Genomic DNA, 18,743 nt, shown 5'->3' on the forward strand with positions numbered 1-18,743 from the left:
ATTGCCTCAAGCCTTTCAGACCCCTGTGACTCATTTAACCATGAGCCTCTAACTTTTACCTCCTCTGGCCACCAACATGTAGCATGCCTATGGGGATTGGTTTCCCAAGCTGTTAACATAAAGAGAAAAATGCATGAAAAAAAACTCCAACTAGACTAACACAACACTTGGTAAAGCATCTGTTGGCAGATAGCGCTGACTCCGTGACAATTGCAAAGCCCTCTGGGAGGCTAAACAGCACTCTGGGAAAGCGTGAGGAGATAGGAGAGTCTTGTGCATCCCTACGTGAATTGCCTCAGAAACTGTTTTTCCTATTGGTTTAAAAGGCAGGTGCAGATGCAGTGTTTTTCTTTATCTGTTCATTTTATGCTTCTTACATTAATTGCCTCTTTTTCCAATTTGCTCTCCTGGAGTGTTTTATGTAAGGCATAGTCCTGGGAGTTGTGGTTGTGGTGTGAACTGGATAGATGCCTCTGTACACAGCTTTCTGGGGTGTACGCACCTCATGAACCACTCCAGCTCCTCTCTAATAATCATATTTAGCTGTTTTTGTCTGTACTGTTCCACTAAATGTTGTGCATTTCAATCATGGACTTAACATGGCAAATGCAGCACCTTTGAATTAGACCACCGCACCAAGACTGGAGCTCCATGGATTATGTCTCAGGAGCCTTCCTCAAACGCTTCCCAATGCAAGACAAAATCACAAGCAGCACTCACGTTCCATCCTCGTTGCTTCTGTAGAAAACCATGAAAGGGTCCGACTTGCCAAAGAAGTCCTTTTTGTCCAGCTTGTTGGCACAAAACTGCATGGTGCCACTATCCTGTAGGGATGCATGGGAATGTTCATCGTTAGTTCTTTGTGATTTTATTCATGTTGGCCTATTTCTGATCTTGCTTCCTACTTCTCCACTTTTATCTTCACAGCTTGCAGGAGGGCAACAGATGGATGCAGCTGTTTGTGCATCACACAATAGGATACTGAATACTGAATGATGAAAAAGCATCTTTTCATTTCACGTTTTCTGACATACTGTAGTTTGTGTAGTTGTGTATATTTTTTACAGTGACAGTCAGACATCTGGACTGCCAGTGTTATTGTCCTTTCTGTGCTTTTTTGTTGTTGTTGTTGTTTTTTAAACATTACTAAAGACATCAAAACTGTGCGTCTGATAGCAGCTTTGCAGATTCTTGGCTTTCCCTCAACCAGCTTCTTGAGGTCGTTTCCTGGAGTCTTAAAGGAATTCACACTTAATGGTGAGGACTTGTTGGCTAAATAAAATGTCAACAGTGTCACCAGGAAAGACCATCACACCTCCTTTTGCACTGGGAATCGCACATGCCGATACCATCTGTTCACACAGCAGTTAAAATATGACCTTCAACATCTGCTTCCTCTTTTTTCAAATCCAAAGTGCCACTGTTGAGTCTGATGTGAGGGTATGACTGCAGGAAAAAACTGGCACATCAGCTTACAGGTTGAATTTCAAACCACTGATTGAAATAGTTTTCAAATTAAAAGTTCACATACAATCTTCCCTGATAAATGCAGATTTTTCTGTATCTACTTTTAGGAAAATCTGACATTTTTGTCTGACATTCATGGAAATATAGAAAATCTCACAAATTAAAAAAAAAATGCATTTTGCATCTATGTATTCATTACTGACATATAGTCACAGCTACTGGGGTTTTCAATGTATATTCAATTTAAATTTAAATCTTTCAATCGATTCCATTTGCAGACTCATAAATAATGTTGTGAAATCATAACTTGTAATTGTAATTTTATTATGCTGTCTGAAAAGTTATTTCTTGTAAATTGAGTGCTTAAATAAAGATTAAATAAAATAAAATAAATTAACAATATTCAGCTTTTGCGTCAGTTTTATGTGGGCCCTGTGATGGACTGGCTGTCTGGGTCCGGTGTGCACTCCACCTGCGGGATACACCAGAACTCTCTGAACCCTGAAATGGACAAGTGATTAAGAAAATGACTGGCTGGGCAGCTGAGTGCATGGATGGACAGACGGATGGAGACTTTGGTAGATTTTCAAATGTGAAATTTAATGGCTTTGGACTTTTTCATACTGACATTTCACATAGACATAAGACACCATCTAATTGCTGAAGATCAGCAAAAATTAGCTTCAGTGGGAGTCTAAAAGAGTTAGGACTCACTGTCTGTCCACTACATTCTCACACATACATGCGCTCATGCATGTCAGAATTCTCGACACTGCTGCTGAAAAGACAAAAAGCTTATTTCTTGAGGTATAGTATAATATTTTGGCAAAATACTTTCCATTTATTTATACGAGGAATGGATTTAGACATATGACTATCTAATGCTTTAGTCTGCGTAGTGTAAATGTCACCTGCTTATATGGTCTCGCTCTGTCAAGCTCTGGCACTCGGCCCAGAGTCCACTCCAGCTTTATCTATAAACACGACCTAATGATCCACTACGCGCACGTGTGTGTGCGTGTGCAGATATTGTAATCAATGTACCGTATCCATCTAGTAGCAGTCTTGCTAAAATTAGTGTCATCTGCTTACCAAGTCTAATTCTAGCATGAGTAATAGTCATCAAGTTAACGTCTTCTGATACCTGTCACAGCATCTGGAATGTGTCAGGTTCATTTCGGCCTCAGAGGAACACCAGACAGAAAGTATGCTTTGAGCTTGGGGCTTTGGTTTGTCTAATATGTTCTGAGAAAGGTTGGATGCACTTACAGGGACCTTTTATGCTTTTCCATCAGAATTTCATATTAAATTGAAACATGTTAAAAGGAATTCCTGTGAGCCAAGAGTTCAGGCTTTCGATTTGAACCTTTCTTGTTTACACGGCCACATAAAGTCAGACTTTGACTTATAAGATCACACGGATAACTTCCAATAATATGAACAGAGCAAGTGCTGTTAAAAACAGTTTTATTGGAACTTAATGAAAACATTTACGCTGAAACGTATTGTTATTGTTGGCAGTTAACCAGTTAATGGAATTCTTATGCTTACACCCTAGCATATCTCTAAGAGAGATTACCTGTGAGGGTGGGTGACCTACGGCTATTGTGGATAAACAAAGATAAACAAAGACCACAAAAAAAACATTATACACCACAAATAAATCAGAGGCCAGCAGCAGATGCTGTGAGATTAATTCTTACTGCAAAACAGCTCGTATTCTTCATCTGTAGTACTCCCACTTTCTCTAACAAATGGGCCTGATTTTGCATTTTCTCCCACTGCTGTTTATCATGAAATGTAGCGCTTTTTAAAGCTCCAAATATAAATCACTGGTCCGCTGTTTAGCATTGTAGTACTACTTGTTTACTGCGGCCGGTCTGTGTTCTGGGCTCTCCCTGTGTGCGGAGATGGGGACTGACAGAGATGGGGCCTGACTGATCTCTGGCACATGAGCTGTAGCTAATCTCTGAAACACAGTGGGTTCATTACAGTACATTTAGATGCTATAACAGTATATTGCTGTTGTTGTCAGAGCCTCGGGCCTTCCACTGGGCAGCCATGGCGCCACTAATGATAGCTTAATAGCTTTTTAATGTTGCAGCTTGCACCTCATGTTTGGTCATGTGCCGAGTGGCAAATCAGCAAAAGAAAGTGTGTGAGATTGTAGATGTGACAGGCCGGGTTTGGGGCTTGAGTGAGGGCTTGAGTGTCTTTATACACAAATGCATTTTAATTCCAGTTTGCATGTTGCTACAGTGTCCTCTCACTATTTTTATCAGACACGGGCAGGCACACTGCAGCGCACTCAAGAAAACATCACATCCAATCCAGCAGCCAGTGAGGAACTTTATCTGTATTCTGCCCTCAGCCTGACGGACACACGCACACTACATGACTGGCGTTTGACACAGACCTCCTACATTGAGCTTACTCGCTCACTCACTTTCAATCTCTTAAAAAAACAGTCTTTTAATCCTGAGGGAGAGTGCTGATACCCACACTGCTTACTGATTGATGCACAAGCATATGTATGAGTATGAATGTGAGAAGTAGAATTTCTCTTTCGCTGTAGCAACAGATTTTATTTCATCTCTGGCTCTTTCTTTCATCCCATCCCTGGATACTCGATGAATATTTTCCATTTCAACAAGTGCCTGACTTCAACAAGTTTCTTACTGCTCGTGAAACCGCTCGAGCTCTCGATTCATACTGCCCTCGGCTGAAGCATACTTGCATTTTTAAACCTCTGAAGGCGCATACTGCAGCAAAAGTGTGTCCGTGCACCTTATAAAAAATTATTAATAAACTGGCCATAGGCTACAGGACCACAGACAGAAATTTAGATCAGTTCCAGGGCACTAGGTAAGCCTGAATGGTCACACTAAATTAATTCAATCAATAATTTTTAACAACAGTCTATTTTCTGCTTTACAACACTTTCCCAACCCACTAACTGCAAGCATGTGTGTGCCCATGCATACTGCATAAAGATAATCAAAAAATACACAAATCCTTGGGCACCTCTGCACCACTTCAGCTGCTGCAGCTACTTTAAATCACTTCCTTTAATTCCTGCTCTGGATTCTTCAAGTTAAGATGCATAATAGATCTAATCCATTGTATCAAAACAGCAACCCTTTGATTTGCCCTTTTCATGACCAGCAAGCTACTGGTCATGCTCCGCTCCTGATGTGCTACCTCTGGGTTTTGTGCAGACTCTTTCACTGCTGTTTGCTTTCTGGATTTTTTTCCAGACACCAGATTCTCATCAGTAGCAAAAATATTTACATGAATCACTTTCAGGCAGAACTTGATGTTTGTTCTCTGCACAGTTTTGAGGTCCTCCAGGGTTTGTCCTAAAAGTAGCAGGAAAGGTGGAGGCAGTGTAGATGTCCACATGGAGACAACTTTGAAGGAGATTTTGGCCTAAATGTTTGGCTGCTATCGCCTGTGAGGAAGATAGCATTCAAAACTTGTCCCCTGATTCCTTCAAAGATTTTTAATCTGTGTCCAGTAAAATGAAATGCATAAAAAATAAAGACTGAAATAGTAAATATAAACCCTCAACAGAGTTTGAGGAATTTGTAAGTTAAGTTTCAATAACAGATGCAAGGGTGTACTAAATCAAAGATATTCTCCTGATAAAGGTTGTTAAACTGCTCCCAGAAATCCAGTTAAAACTGCAGTCTGGGATTTGCGTGGTTTATTTTACACATCTGCTACAGAGTATCGACAGCAAGCTTTCAAGCAGTTTAGCAGTTGTTTGGTCCTGAAGGCGTTTTAGGGATCCAGCTGCAACCTGACAATTTGTGTTCATCTAACCCTCAGTAAAGTCCTCTAAATATAGCTGAAGTTGCCTCACAACCAATACCGACCTTGTCATGTTGCCCACAGCTTCTTTAGACCATCTAAAAATGCTGTAATAAAACATTTAACAATAAATAGACAGCAGATCATATTTTTTTACTGTTCTATTAATATAAATGTTAATGTAAAGTAATAGCAATGCGTGTGTATGAGTGTGTGTATGTGTGTGGGTGGTTGGGTGTGTAGCAGTGTTGCTGCTACTTTGAGTCAGCAAGTAAAGACACACCAAATCTGCGAGGAGTTGACAGGCACATAAAAGCATTTATGATGACAGCATGTAGAGGATATTAAATATGCATCTGCTTCTGCCTCATTAACACTCTGAGCCACAAACATGCACACTTTTGCACTCCTGCTTTGTGATCAACAGCCCTTTGCTAATATGGAGAGAATGGCAGTATCAATATTTAGCTAGAGGGACAAAGACTAGGTAGAGACACATTCACACCCTCAGGGGGGAATAACGACTGTTTGTGTCAGAGCAGAAACAGTTACTGACACATGAATTACGAAAAAAAAAAGACAAATAGGCAAATGTATACTATAAACTAATTTATTAGAAACACATAGGCCTGAATTAGTGTTAGGCAGTGTGTTGTTGGGGTTTAATGCAGAAAAAAAAAGAAAAAGGGGCAATCAGCGAATTCATTAAATTCCCAATTGATGAGTCTGAGAGGAAATAGTGAGTCAAAGGTGGGCTTAGTGGGCTAGTATGTTGTCCTTCTGTTTTCAGTGATGTATGAGAGCACAGATTTATGATCATTACATGATCATATTGATTGTCCAGTCATTATAAACTGTGACAGTTATTACACAAACCCACTTAACCCACTTCCTAAGTTTGACATCATCTGGGTCCAAACTCTTCTTCAGTTTCCAAACTCAAGCAAACACTGTGGCATCACTAAGAATTTAGATTAACCCAATCTTTTAATTTCCAACACAGTGATGAGTGTTGCTGCTCTCCCAGGTATACTAAAGTTTAACATCCAAGCATCCATGAAGAAAGAGGATTTAGGAAGTTTAATGGGCTTAGAAGTTAGCAGCAAGTTAGCTCGCTAGTTTCAAATATAAAGATGGAATGATATAAAATGGTATATATACCATATATCATAGTTACAGTGATATGCATAAACAGCAGCAATGATTGCAGGGTATTGAAGTTAGGCTAGCTGGTAAATAATTTATAATAATCGTATTCTACCTGGTTGCTAGCTACCGAGCTACTGTTAGGATAATATAATCACAGTAGAACAGCAAAGATGGAGGATGACTATTAATGTTTTTCCCCTCAGTAAAAGTCAGTGTGAGGGTTCCTGATGAGCAGAGACAAATGCTGAAAACGGACCGTCCACAACACGAGGTTAGTCACTAACATGCTGCTGCGTGGTTTGAATTACTCACTCTGAAAAATACCTGATCCTAAGCTTCATGTCCTCACTGAAATGGTTAGCATCAGAGTGATTATTTTCTGAATCTTTCAAATATTTGGTGCCTGGTAAACTGTGAACACATGGGCTGTAGTTCCATCATAAGCTTTTAAAAACTGAGCTTAAAAATGTGCAGCACATGATTATTGCTAATAAAAAGTCAGACAGGCCAACAGTGATCACTGATTACTTTTATGGGCTTGTTTATTATATTAAATAAAATAAGATAGAATTACAACACAAACAAGAGCCTCAGTGAACGCAGTAGGAGGTTGGACCCGGAAGCAACGTTGATCACAAGTGAACAGCTAATATCTTACTTTCCTCTGTTCTTGCTTGATTTATAGCTGCAATAAATCTGAATTTGTGGTCTATGTTTTCATGAAGGTTCGTAGAATTTAATAAGTTTACCAAACAGTGTACATGAGGGGAATTATGCAGAAGCAATTTCTCCTCCACACACAAAGCATCTTCTAACGTCCCCATTCCCAGCCGCTCCAGGTTTTTCCTCCTTTCTACGTTTCAATACTGTATTTTCCATTTTCCATTTGTTCTCTGCTCACGCTGATCGAAAACCTGTTCAACTTAGCTCCACACCAAATGTTCTGAAGGCTGCCCTTCAGATGTACTGTACAATCTGAAGTGGAATGTAGAGGCATCAAAGAAGATTTTAAAAGAGAAAAATGGAAGCACGGCAAGTGGAAGCGACCAGACGAGGAGGCTGCCATTCGGATTTAGGAAACTGCTCTGCTCAGATGAAAATGTTTCGTCCTCATCACAATGACAGAAAGATCAATCAGAATCAAAGAAGCAAAAAAGACATATATATCGAGGCCTGTCAGAAAGCAAATTAAGTTCCTGGCTGTTACACATGCACAGAGTAAACATCTGTACTCTTAGTAAGGAAACTTCTCCACTGGCTGTTTTGGTCAATCACACAGATGGCAAAATAGTCGGGCAGGCAGTTAAATTTAAGCAATTAAAGCAAAATGAAAATCCTCACGGGGATCTATCAGCTTTTAATGTGGTGGACGTTTCTCTTAAAGCAAGAGCAAATATAGAGATGCTGGGGGCAAAACCAAGCTTCTGTGCTCCCACTTTGTGAAGAAAGAGTTGCCTTATTGCCAGTGGGATTCAGTGATATAGTACATGTACTGGAAGAGATTAGGTGGTCAGTGTTACCATGAGGATACTGTGTACATCCAGAACTGTGTGCAAGAAAAGTCAGCACAATACCAAGCGAAAATACAGCCGCTAGATTTGGAGGGGGAGCGGCCACGTTGTCAGAAATCCTGCAGGATTTAGGATCCCCGAAACATTTGAAATTTGCATGAAGCCATAACCACCCCTGCAAATTGGTTGCTTCGGGTGTGTTGATAGCGTCAGCAAGTGGGTGTTAATCAAAATTACGTGACCTAATATTTTTAAATTTACCATGTTTAGATAGCAGCAAGAACTTTTAATAACCAGCACACAGAGTTGGTGAAATGTTTCAGTATACTCAGATTGATTACTTTGCTCCATGGCTCATAAACTTGATTAAATAGGAGAACAGTCTTGTCTTTAATTGCTAGCTCCGTTTCATAAGCTCTCATGGTATTTTGTCCATATGCTTCAGATTTATCAAAGTCAATCTTTGTGGAAATCAGAGAGATAGATAATAGAACATATTTTAATCGGGGTTGCATTTGTTTTGTTTTCGTTTTATTTTTAATATATTAGCCTTTGTGTAATCAATAATAATTCAATCAGGGTAATACAACATGGAACCTTTCTGGCAATACCTATTTTGTTTATCTAAAAGTTGCATATGAAGACGCGGAGCTTCTGAGAAAGCGTTAATAATGGGTAAAAGAAATGAATCACCACATTAAAGAACACATCTTCAACCATTCCATGTTTTTCTTTAATTTTCTTTTTCACATTTAAAGCTTAATGATTTCATCCCCGAAAGCCAGTGTAACCCATAAGGTCTAGTGATATAGACTAATTGCATCCGTAGACCATACAAAATGTAGAGAGACGATGTTTCAGTGGGTTAACATTAATTTTTTGGCATGAGCCAGCTCTGGTCTACAGCATTGCCAACTGAGGGGTGAAGATATCTTTTTTCGCTGTCTTTGATCTACACTTAAAAGTCTGCTACTGGCATGATCACGGTGGAGTAAGAAACCTTATACTGAGAGATAAAATGTAGGGGAACACACTTTGATTCATTTTGCACATGCTGGGTATGTGCAAACATTACTTGACCCTGGTAAAGCATAATAATAATTATGTTGTGGCAGTAGGTCGAAATAAAGAAAGGTTATAATAAAGTTCCACCCTGAAATTGAGATTATCACACACTAGGTAGGAAACTCAAACATTTTGATTGGATAGCCCATGAGCTTATAGGCTGCAAGAGACATATTAACAAAAAAAGCAGTAATTAAGAGGTCCATAAGGGGTTGTTAATAATGCTGATTTGCAAAAAGAGAACAGAGGTTGAGGGCCACAAAGGTAAATGTGGAGCCACATGCTACATTGCATTACATCCCAGTATAACGTTTTGCTGTTATTCATCATCTCAAGAGACTCTATACACACGGCTCCTTTGCAGGACCCCAGACTGTATCTTTAATGTACTTGTATTTCTTCTAATATCTATATAAGAACTACAGAAACTACAGTGAAACATTGTAAAGCTTTTCCAAAGTTACTTGATCTTTGCAGTACTTTTATTGTTGTTGCAGCACTTTACGTATGCAAATGAGGCTGATAAAGTTTAATCATTTATGCGAACAGGTGTATTAAAACTTCCTGCTGTAGACTGTGTAAGCAAAAAGACTTTAAAGAAATACTGGCCCACCACACGCTCGCTTCTACTGGGACTACATCATAAATAGAAAGTGGTAATAACGCCAGCGCATTAATACTTAATTTATGTTAACCTCTTAAACCTTGCCAGACCCACCAGCGAGGCCATCATTACAAAGTCATGTTCACAAAATCCAGTGAACTGTACTCAGGTCAAGACGTTGTTGTCTTTCCAGGGATAGCAAATGTCTAAATTATAGAAGAAACAGAGAGAGAGAGAGAAATTTTAAACAGTCGTCACACAGACGTGGTGAAGAAGGTACGTGATATATAGTAGAGTTTACAAGTTGTTTGATTTTTAGGTTTAGTTACAGGAATAGGCATTTTATTATTAAAAATTCTGTTGTCTATGGCTGAAGACAAGGTTAAAAGAGCTGTAAGAGTGAAAAACTTTAAATAGTATAGTCTATATAGTGTAGTACTATATACATTTGCCTCACAATCAAAAAGATCCCTGGTTTGATACCAGGAGGAGACACAACTGTCTCAGGGGGTTGCGTTGGGAAGGGCATCTGGCGTAAAAAATAGAATGTGAGGTGACCTATTTTGACTAACTTTGAGTATAGTTCTTGACTGATCTAAAAGTGTCTGTAAAGCTCTCTAGGATAGCTCAGCATTAGTAGATTTTTTTTTTCGCACTTTCTATTACAGATGAGTAATAATGTAATAGTGGAGTAAACAGACTAGAAAGTTATTACCACTTCATTACAAAAGTAATAGAAAAGTCATAAAAGTGTTGAGAAACTACCACATGTTTCCTGGACCTTGTTTTTATAGGTTATTAATGTGGCCTTAAATAGAAACAGGCACTTTGGTGCCCTGATTGTTGGTTATTACACAGAAATTATCAGGTAATATAACTTCTGTTTATCAGGTGTTTTCAGGTAATAAGCCACAACATTAAACATACATATTGTTACCTTCAAACAAAGACTAATACTGGGGACAAAAGAATAATTTCAGCATTATGGTAATTTTATCATCATATTTTCAATTAACATAAAACAAAATTAACTTATTTATTATAAGGTTACTACCACAGATTATTATATATACTGTATATATTAAAAAACAGATTTTGCCATTTTATTGCTAGCAGGTTATTATATTGTTACTATACCTTTACTATATTATTACCAATTTGTTTTGCCTTATGCACATACATTTGCTTCCACATTATTATGCCCAGTTTCTGCCCTGTTACTTACAAGTTACCCGGTTACATCAAGGTCAATGTGATATTGCTCTGGCACAATGTTGATTTGAGAGAATTACATGGATACCAGTTTGGTGGCTAGCACAAACTTGCTAAATCCATATTATTACATTTTTGTTTCCACGTAATCACCCCACTATTACCACATTATTACCTAGCTGCGATAGAAAGTGCGGCTGATATTTTTACACTGGGTCATTTACTATATGTGACCCTCTTCACATACAAACTCCAGCCTGTTACCTAAAATGTAACAAAACATTTTGCACAATGCTTCTAATATGAGTACCGACTGCAGTTGGTGAACAAATGTGTGAAAGAGACAGTATACAAATGTGTTGTATGTGTGTGTTTATGCATGTGCATCCCACAGGCTGCAGGGGACAAGGTCAGGCAGGACGGCATTTTAATTAACCATCACTCAGTATCACACTATCATCAGCCAAGCAGTTTTTATAGCTAAGAGCTGGTATACACCAGGCGTGAAATAACCCTATATTGATTAATTTCAGTGCCTTTGTGACTGTTTCTATCTGTTTGATTGTGTCTTTTTCTCTCATCTAGACACACTCTGTACACGCAGAAATGTCTGTTTCATCATCTTATCACTGCTTGTTTGATCTTTCATTTTCATTGTGCCATTTTTTCTTTCCCTTTCGCGCTCTCTACGTTATTTCTTTTCTCTTTGGACAGCTTCTTGTATTCACATGTTCCTGTTTTAATCTGTATGCTGGAACCCCAGTGAACCATTTAAAATCTGTATACCAGAATTGGCTGAGGAGGCATTCAACATTCACCACATCATGTTCTCGGGTCCTTGCATTAGAGAGCAGGTCAGCGCGCAGTGTGTAACACCCAGCAGCCGAGTCTGTGTGCGTGATAGGTTGGGTTTTTTTTATACATTTTTATACAGATGGGTAGATGTGCAAACATCCAGACTAATACACGAACGCTACGGTTGCACCAATGACTTGATTAGCTGATCATCAGAAAATAATCTGCAGCGTTTTATTGCTAACTAATGAAGGTTCAAGCAGTGAAACTGCACAGGTGCCATACTGAGTTCTAACTTTTCTTTTGTGTCTTCATCCTTATTTTCTTTCTCATCTCATATTCTTTTTTCCCTTGGATGCCCCTAGGTCTATAAGGGAGAGCGACGAAGTGTGGTACTAGGGATCCCTGATTCTTTCCACTGAGTTATATGCTTACACGCGTTGAGAATTCTAGCATCACCAGTAGGCATTTAGAGACATCCAACCATGCATTTTCTTCCGCTTATCCAGTTCAGGGTCATGGCAGTGACTGGAGTCTACCCCAGCTGTCACACAGTGAGGGGTAGGGTACACCCTGGATAGGTCACCATTCTGTCACAAGGCCATCCCATAGAGACAGAGTACTGTTCACATTCCCATCTATGGCCGAGTTAGAACCTCCAGGATAGCGGGCTCATGGATTCAGACCCAGGACCATCTTCCTGTGAAACAACAGAACTAACCACTGTGCCGTCCATATTTTTAACCATATGTTCAATTTTTCAAAATTAGGTATTTTCTGCTGTGAAATTTTACTCTTCCTCCATTTTCAAAGCCAGTGGATTATACAGTGGAGGCTGACAAAGAATCTATAACAAACAAACACGGTACCTTTGCCTGAGGCCACATTTTGAGAATATAGATTTCTCTTTGAGACATATAAAGTATTCGTGTAATAATTCATACAACCATCATTTTTGTAGAAATTGTAAGAAAAGTTGTTTAGATTAAAAAATAATCATATATTGCACCTCATGGGGAACAAAGACAGACAGTAGGCAGTAAATCAACACACTACTGGGATGAGGTTTTGAAATTATTTCAAGGTGACCAGTACCAACTTCTTAAAACTATTATGGGGTAGTTTCTTAAAGTGGACAAAAGGATGTTTCTATGAGCCTTGGTTTCTTTTGTCCCTTCCAGCTTCCATGTTTCTCTATCCACTTTATGTGTGATGTCTGTTTAACCAGGCTTTGCTAGCAGATGTTTGCTTGCTAATAAGTGTTTGGCAGGGGGGATTATTATGGTTTACTCACTCGACAGTTGCTCAGCTCCTCTGCAGTCAGGATAATAGTTCCACATTTCTTTCCTGGAATCCCTCTGTGAAAGGAAATCAAGAAAACAATAAAAGCTTAACAGAAATCAAAGAAAAAAACATCCTTTTTTTTTTCTTTCCCACTTATTGGCTTTTAATTGATCAGTGAGGCTGCTGTGGAAATCAAGGCTAATTTGTGTATTTTCTATCTCTGAACAAGTTCTCTTGACTATCCAACTATTCAAGTCTAACTCATGTTTTCTTATTTTTTATTTGACTCTGATGATTTTCAGCACAGACATATGTTCCATCTTAGCCAATCCTGTTTAGAAGGATTTAAAAATATGTGCTGGCAGTTTTAGATGTCTTAATGTTTGATGCAGCTAATCAGTCTTTAGGGGATACGATAGATGCCACATAGATTTGTTCAACTTTTAGGCTGGTGAACACGTAGCAATTAGGGAGCAGAGATGAGTTCTGGTTTGACTTGGATTGATTTTAGTTTGTTTGCTCTGACTTTCTAATCAGCACATGACAGTTCATATTACAGATGATCTCATATAGAGACAGTCACTGATGCCTTAATTTCCTTTCATCTTGGCTTCATTATTAGAGTTAATACTAAGTTGTAGTGACAAGTAAATCCATCATGACGTCACCTGTTCAGAAAACTGGATTAAAGCTTTAACCCTGTAACCCTGAGTTTTTGAGATCTTTAGATCTTTAGTGTGATTTTTAAAACTCATGCAAATTGATATTTTTTTAGAAGGTATGTTAGAAAAATTCAATTTGCTGCTAATTATTCATTGATTCGGGTTTTACAGGGTTAAATAGAGAGTGAAGAAATGCTATAAAAGCAGATAGACAAGCAAAGAAATCATCGAAATGCTCATTGGGTAAACATGCTTTCGAACAATTTTCTTTATGTTGCTGTTGATGTCACATAATTAATTGTATTATCGCTTGATTCCTTGCTCAAAGCTAAACTATTCAGAGATATTCTCTGCTTGGCAGTATTATAATGTTATGCAGATTGAGTTTATGTGCTAATTGACATGCTTCGGATCAATTTTCATCAAATCTCAATTTCAAAGAGAAAAAAAGAGATTCACAAGATTTTGAACATCAGGAAGGCCATCAAAGACTCTGCCCCCTTGTTTCGCTTATTATACTCAACTCAGACAGAGCGTGGGGAGGCAATGGTCTGTTTCTTTGAAGCCTACACATTTCAGTCTTTTCTCTTACTTTACGAGATACAATTCTGTTTGATAGGAAATATATATATATTTGCCTTAATATCTTGAGAATGTATGTGGGAATGAACATTCTCTTACAGATGAACATTTCCTAGGTTTACAGCCATATAGCTATTGACTGTCTATACGAGAAACAATGGAAATCACGATTACTGTACACCAGCAGGCAATAGCTGGAGAACTAACCCCAGCACTGTTTACTCCCTCCCACAATTTTATTCTTTAGGTTTTATTCAGCTCCTGTAGAAGAGTTGATATACTGCCATGGATTTACTTCAGCCTTGTTAGAAAATCCAGAAAATTGAAAATCGTGACAACTCCAATTAATCAAATAATTTTTTTTTACAAAAATCTGGTAATCATATTGGACTCAGGGGCGCTTGTGTGTGGAAGAATTCATCATTGCTGGTGTTACTCTGACCTCTTAATCCTGACTGCAGCTCAGACCTCTGCACCAGTTTTCAAGCAAGAGAAACCCCATTAATCACCTCGCTTCACTGGCTCCCTGTTAGCTACAGATTGAGATACAAACTTCTTTTTGTGTAGAAATCATTAAATGGTCTTGCCCCAGCTAACTTTTCTGAACATGCTATTTTATTATCCATGTGGGGCAGTATTGTGTTTTATTTTACAGTAACAAGTAGTGTAAGGGATTAAAATTTGAATGCACTAATGACATTATAGTCAATTACCCCATAACAGTAACACAATTAATGAGTAATGTAATACAGTTCCTTGGTGAAGAGAATTTGTAAAGTAATTTAATTACTTTACAAATAATTTATACAGTTGTGATCAGAAGGTGGCAAACACTCTTCATGGGCTTTAATGTCATGGTAATTTTGGACTTTTAATGATTGAACTGTTCTTTTTCCAAGGTAGAATTATTGTACAGTCGACATCTCCAATTGCTTTATAAAAAGAAATTGGGTTTCTTTCTACACAGTCTCAGACATATAGAGATACTCCCTCCAATCTTTTAGTAAGCGGTGTTGAAGGTTCTACAGTGTCTTTTAACTTGACAACGCCAAGGCTTTTACTTGACGACAACTTGACGAAAGCTGGTAGTTTCTCTTTGCCAGCCTAGTAAGGATTTGTTTGTCTGGAACTGCTGAAACACCAGCGTCACTATACATAGTGAAGTGAATTTTACATCGCTGTGAACTAAGAGGGTGTTGACCAAGAAACAAACTCCTACTCTTAAATCAGCACCTTCAAGCCTAAAATTTACTGGTGCCCACATAGAAAAACCAAGTGTTTTTGTTACCAACTTTCAAGCATGGTGGTGGTAGGGTTTTTGCTACCAGTAGTAATACTGCATAGCTGAAAGTGTACGGAATAATAAAGATGGAAGATTATCTCAAAATTCTTTGACTTCACCTCAAATCAACAGCTAAATGGCTGAAACTTGGACACAGGTGGATGTTCCAACAACACAGTGATTTCAAACACACATCAAACTGGTTTTAGAATTGTCAGGAAACGGCTGTGTGCAGGCAGGAGAGGACCCAGATGCAGACTCATAGGCGGAGACCACTCAAAACTCAAAACATTGCTTTATTGCATGCATGGAAGATATACAAGAATAAACTACACTGGGAAATGCTAAACTAAAACACAGGAAGACACACAGGTAGCCATGAGGGAGAACGCGACACGAAACTGAGGGAGACGCGGACATAAATACACAGAAGGATAACGAGGGACGTGAGCACACACGAGGAGCACAACTGACGCCTATAACTATAACGAGACAGGGGAAGACCAAGCCCAACATGACGAACACTGACGGGGACAGCACTTCCGGTATGATGGCGCCTGTGTTTGGCTTCGCCGCTGCCGGGTGCAGTTTGTCACGTTCTATCGTCGTGTTTTTTTCTCTACTCTGCTGTTTTTTATTTGTATCAATGATGTTCTGGCTGCCTTGGTTTATGATCGTTTGACGCTATTATCAATCCGATCTTCAATGATGGCCCAAGATGTTTCATCTTCCTCCTCCTTTGGCACTTTCCATTCTCCGCACTTTTCCCCGCACTCCTTTGGCACTTTCCATCTACCGCCAGTGGCTGGATCCTCGGCCAGCGTTCTCAGCGTTCCCCGTAGATCACGGAGAAGAAGAGGAAGGAGATCAGGTATCCAGGTGAAGCTTAGGCTTTTCTGGCGGCGGGGGCTGATTGGAAAGCGATGTCATGCGTGCTCTGTTACTTACGCTCAAAACAGCTCCATAGAGAAGAATTTGTTTTCCACGGCCCTGCTTGGATATGCAGGGCCTGGCTCTCCGAGACCGTGCTACCTCAGAAGGGTTCATCCAGACTCTCCTGCTGACTGGCTTTTCATCCCCTCGGTGAGTGGAATATACGAACGTGAAGGCTCTAATCTCGAGTATTTACGTCCTTTAACTCGAGCTTCTCCCAATAATGATGCTCTCACCCCGCTGACTATGGCGCTCTTTAATGCCCGATCTTTGACTAATAAATCGTTTGTGCTTAACGATTTTATTGCTTCTAAAAATCTGGACTTCCTGCTTCTGACCGAGACCTGGCAGCGAGGCTTGGACTATTCGTCTCTTATTGAAATGTGCCCAAATGGCTTTTCTGTCATTAACCAGCCTCGGGGATCTGGTCGTGGAGGAGGTCTCGCGGTGGCATTTCAGAGCCGTTTCAACTGCCGTTCAGTGAAAGTTGGACACTTTCTTTCTTTTGAATTGCAGCTCATTAAAATCGGCAGTAAGGATCCTTTTTACTGTGCTGTGGTGTATCATCCACCCGGCCCAAACAGCTTGTTTTTAGCGGAGTTTAGCGACTTCCTGTCCTCTACTATGAGGTTGTCCAAATTGCTTTTAGTGGGGGATTTTAATATACATGTTGATGATGAGTCTGACCTCTTTGCCAGGGGTTTTATCAACATTATGGATTCATTTTATCCAGCATGTGTCCGGCCCCACACATAACAAAGGTCACACACTGGACCTTGTCTTTACCTTGGGTTTGAATATTGATTGTATTTGTTCTAAGGACATTTTTATCTCTGACCATTATTATATACTTTTTAACATGTCTTTTCATGAGCCTATGTCTCCTGTTCACCGGACAGTTATGTCGCGCATTATAAATTCCTCCACAGCGCAGAAGTTCTCAGATGCTTTTATTTTAACACTATCCCCACAAAACGGTGTTGATTTCTCAACGGATCTATTTAATCATCATTGTCTTTCGATCTTAGATGAAATCTGTCCGGTTAAAATGAGACCTGTGCCTGTTTCCAAGTCCCTACCTTGGCTAAATGACAACATCCGCTCTATAAAACGTAATTGTCGTAAAGCTGAGCGGTTATGGGGGAAAACTCATTTAAATGTTCATCTCCTTTATTTAAAGGATCTTTTAGCCTCTTTTAACAATGCTATTAGAGATGCAAGGGCTGCTTACTTTTCTCAGTTGGTTGCAAAGAGCAGAGGTAATCCTAAGGTCTTATTTGATACTATTACTGATATCATTACTCCTGCTCCACCTGCTGCCATTATTTCTTCTGCTGAAGACTGTGAAACATTTCTTGCTTTCTTTTTAGAAAAAATTAGCAATATAAGGAAAAAATTGCCCCCATCAGTATCTGCACTGTCAGTTCCCACGCCAGTTCGGCCTGTTTGTCACGACCTGCGGGGTCGGCAAGGCACTGATCAGCAATCTCTCTCCCCCTCCCCTGTTTTGCCAGAGCGGAACTCATGGCGGGTTCACGCCCTCGGCCCACGCCCTCCCGGATCATGCACACCTGGGCCTCATCAGACCAGCTGGTATATCAGAAGGAGGAGATCAGCTGTTCAACACTGGATTGTTGTGAAGACTCCTGTCAGTACACGGCGAGCCCTGGTTTCCCCACACTTCCGCCTCAGAAAGTAACATTTGTCTCTCTGTTTTAGATTCCCGGGACCCGTCCCCGTGTTTCCCCGTGTGGAGCGTGTAAGAGGTGGCTGGTCACTAGCGGAGAGAGGTTGGCGTGAGCGTGTGTGTGATCCCCTTGTTTTCCCTGGAGCCCTGGAACCCGTCCTCGCACATCTTGTATATAGCACTGTCCTCGCACTGCCTGTAAATACACTTGGTGAGGATTTTTGTGAATAAACTGTCTCTGTTACAACACACTCCGGAGTCCTGCGAGTGGATCCTCAGAGCAACCCGTGACACTGTTGTTTTAGAAAGATTTTTACCTGTTTCACTATCTGAGCTGGGAAAAATAGTTAGTGCAACAAAAGTATCCTCTTGTTCACTCGACATTTTACCCGCATTGTTATTCAAAAATGTCTTTTACTCTATTGGTCCCTGTATGCTCACTATAATTAACACCTCTTTGGGATCTGGCAAAGTCCCTGCTTATTTTAAAACTGCTGTTATATACCCCCTGTTAAAAAAGCCTATGCTGGACCCATCTCTCACTAGCAACTACAGACCGATCTCAAAAATACCGTTAATTGCTAAGATTTTAGAGAAGATTGTGGCTAAGCAGCTTACAGCAGTTTTAGACAAATATAATATCTTTGACAAATTTCAGTCTGGCTTTCGTAAAGCTCATTCTACTGAAACAGCCCTT

General features: G+C 39.7%; 1 protein-coding gene across 3 annotated transcripts in view; it reads right to left on the reverse strand.

The window, feature by feature from the left end:
* Window positions 1–18,743, reverse strand: part of cpne5b (copine Vb) — a 134,270-nt gene that overhangs the window by 30,097 nt on the left and 85,430 nt on the right. For all 3 annotated transcript variants that reach the window (XM_026168363.1, XM_026168361.1, XM_026168364.1), the window contains 2 exons: window positions 12,911–12,974; window positions 721–824 (listed from right to left, as the gene is read on the reverse strand). In XM_026168363.1, coding sequence (XP_026024148.1) covers window positions 721–824; window positions 12,911–12,974 — 168 coding nt within the window. The remainder of the gene's footprint in view (window positions 1–720; window positions 825–12,910; window positions 12,975–18,743) is intronic.

Source organism: Astatotilapia calliptera, chromosome 5 (assembly GCF_900246225.1).
Source record: "Astatotilapia calliptera chromosome 5, fAstCal1.2, whole genome shotgun sequence".
Lineage (NCBI taxonomy): Eukaryota > Metazoa > Chordata > Actinopteri > Cichliformes > Cichlidae > Astatotilapia > Astatotilapia calliptera.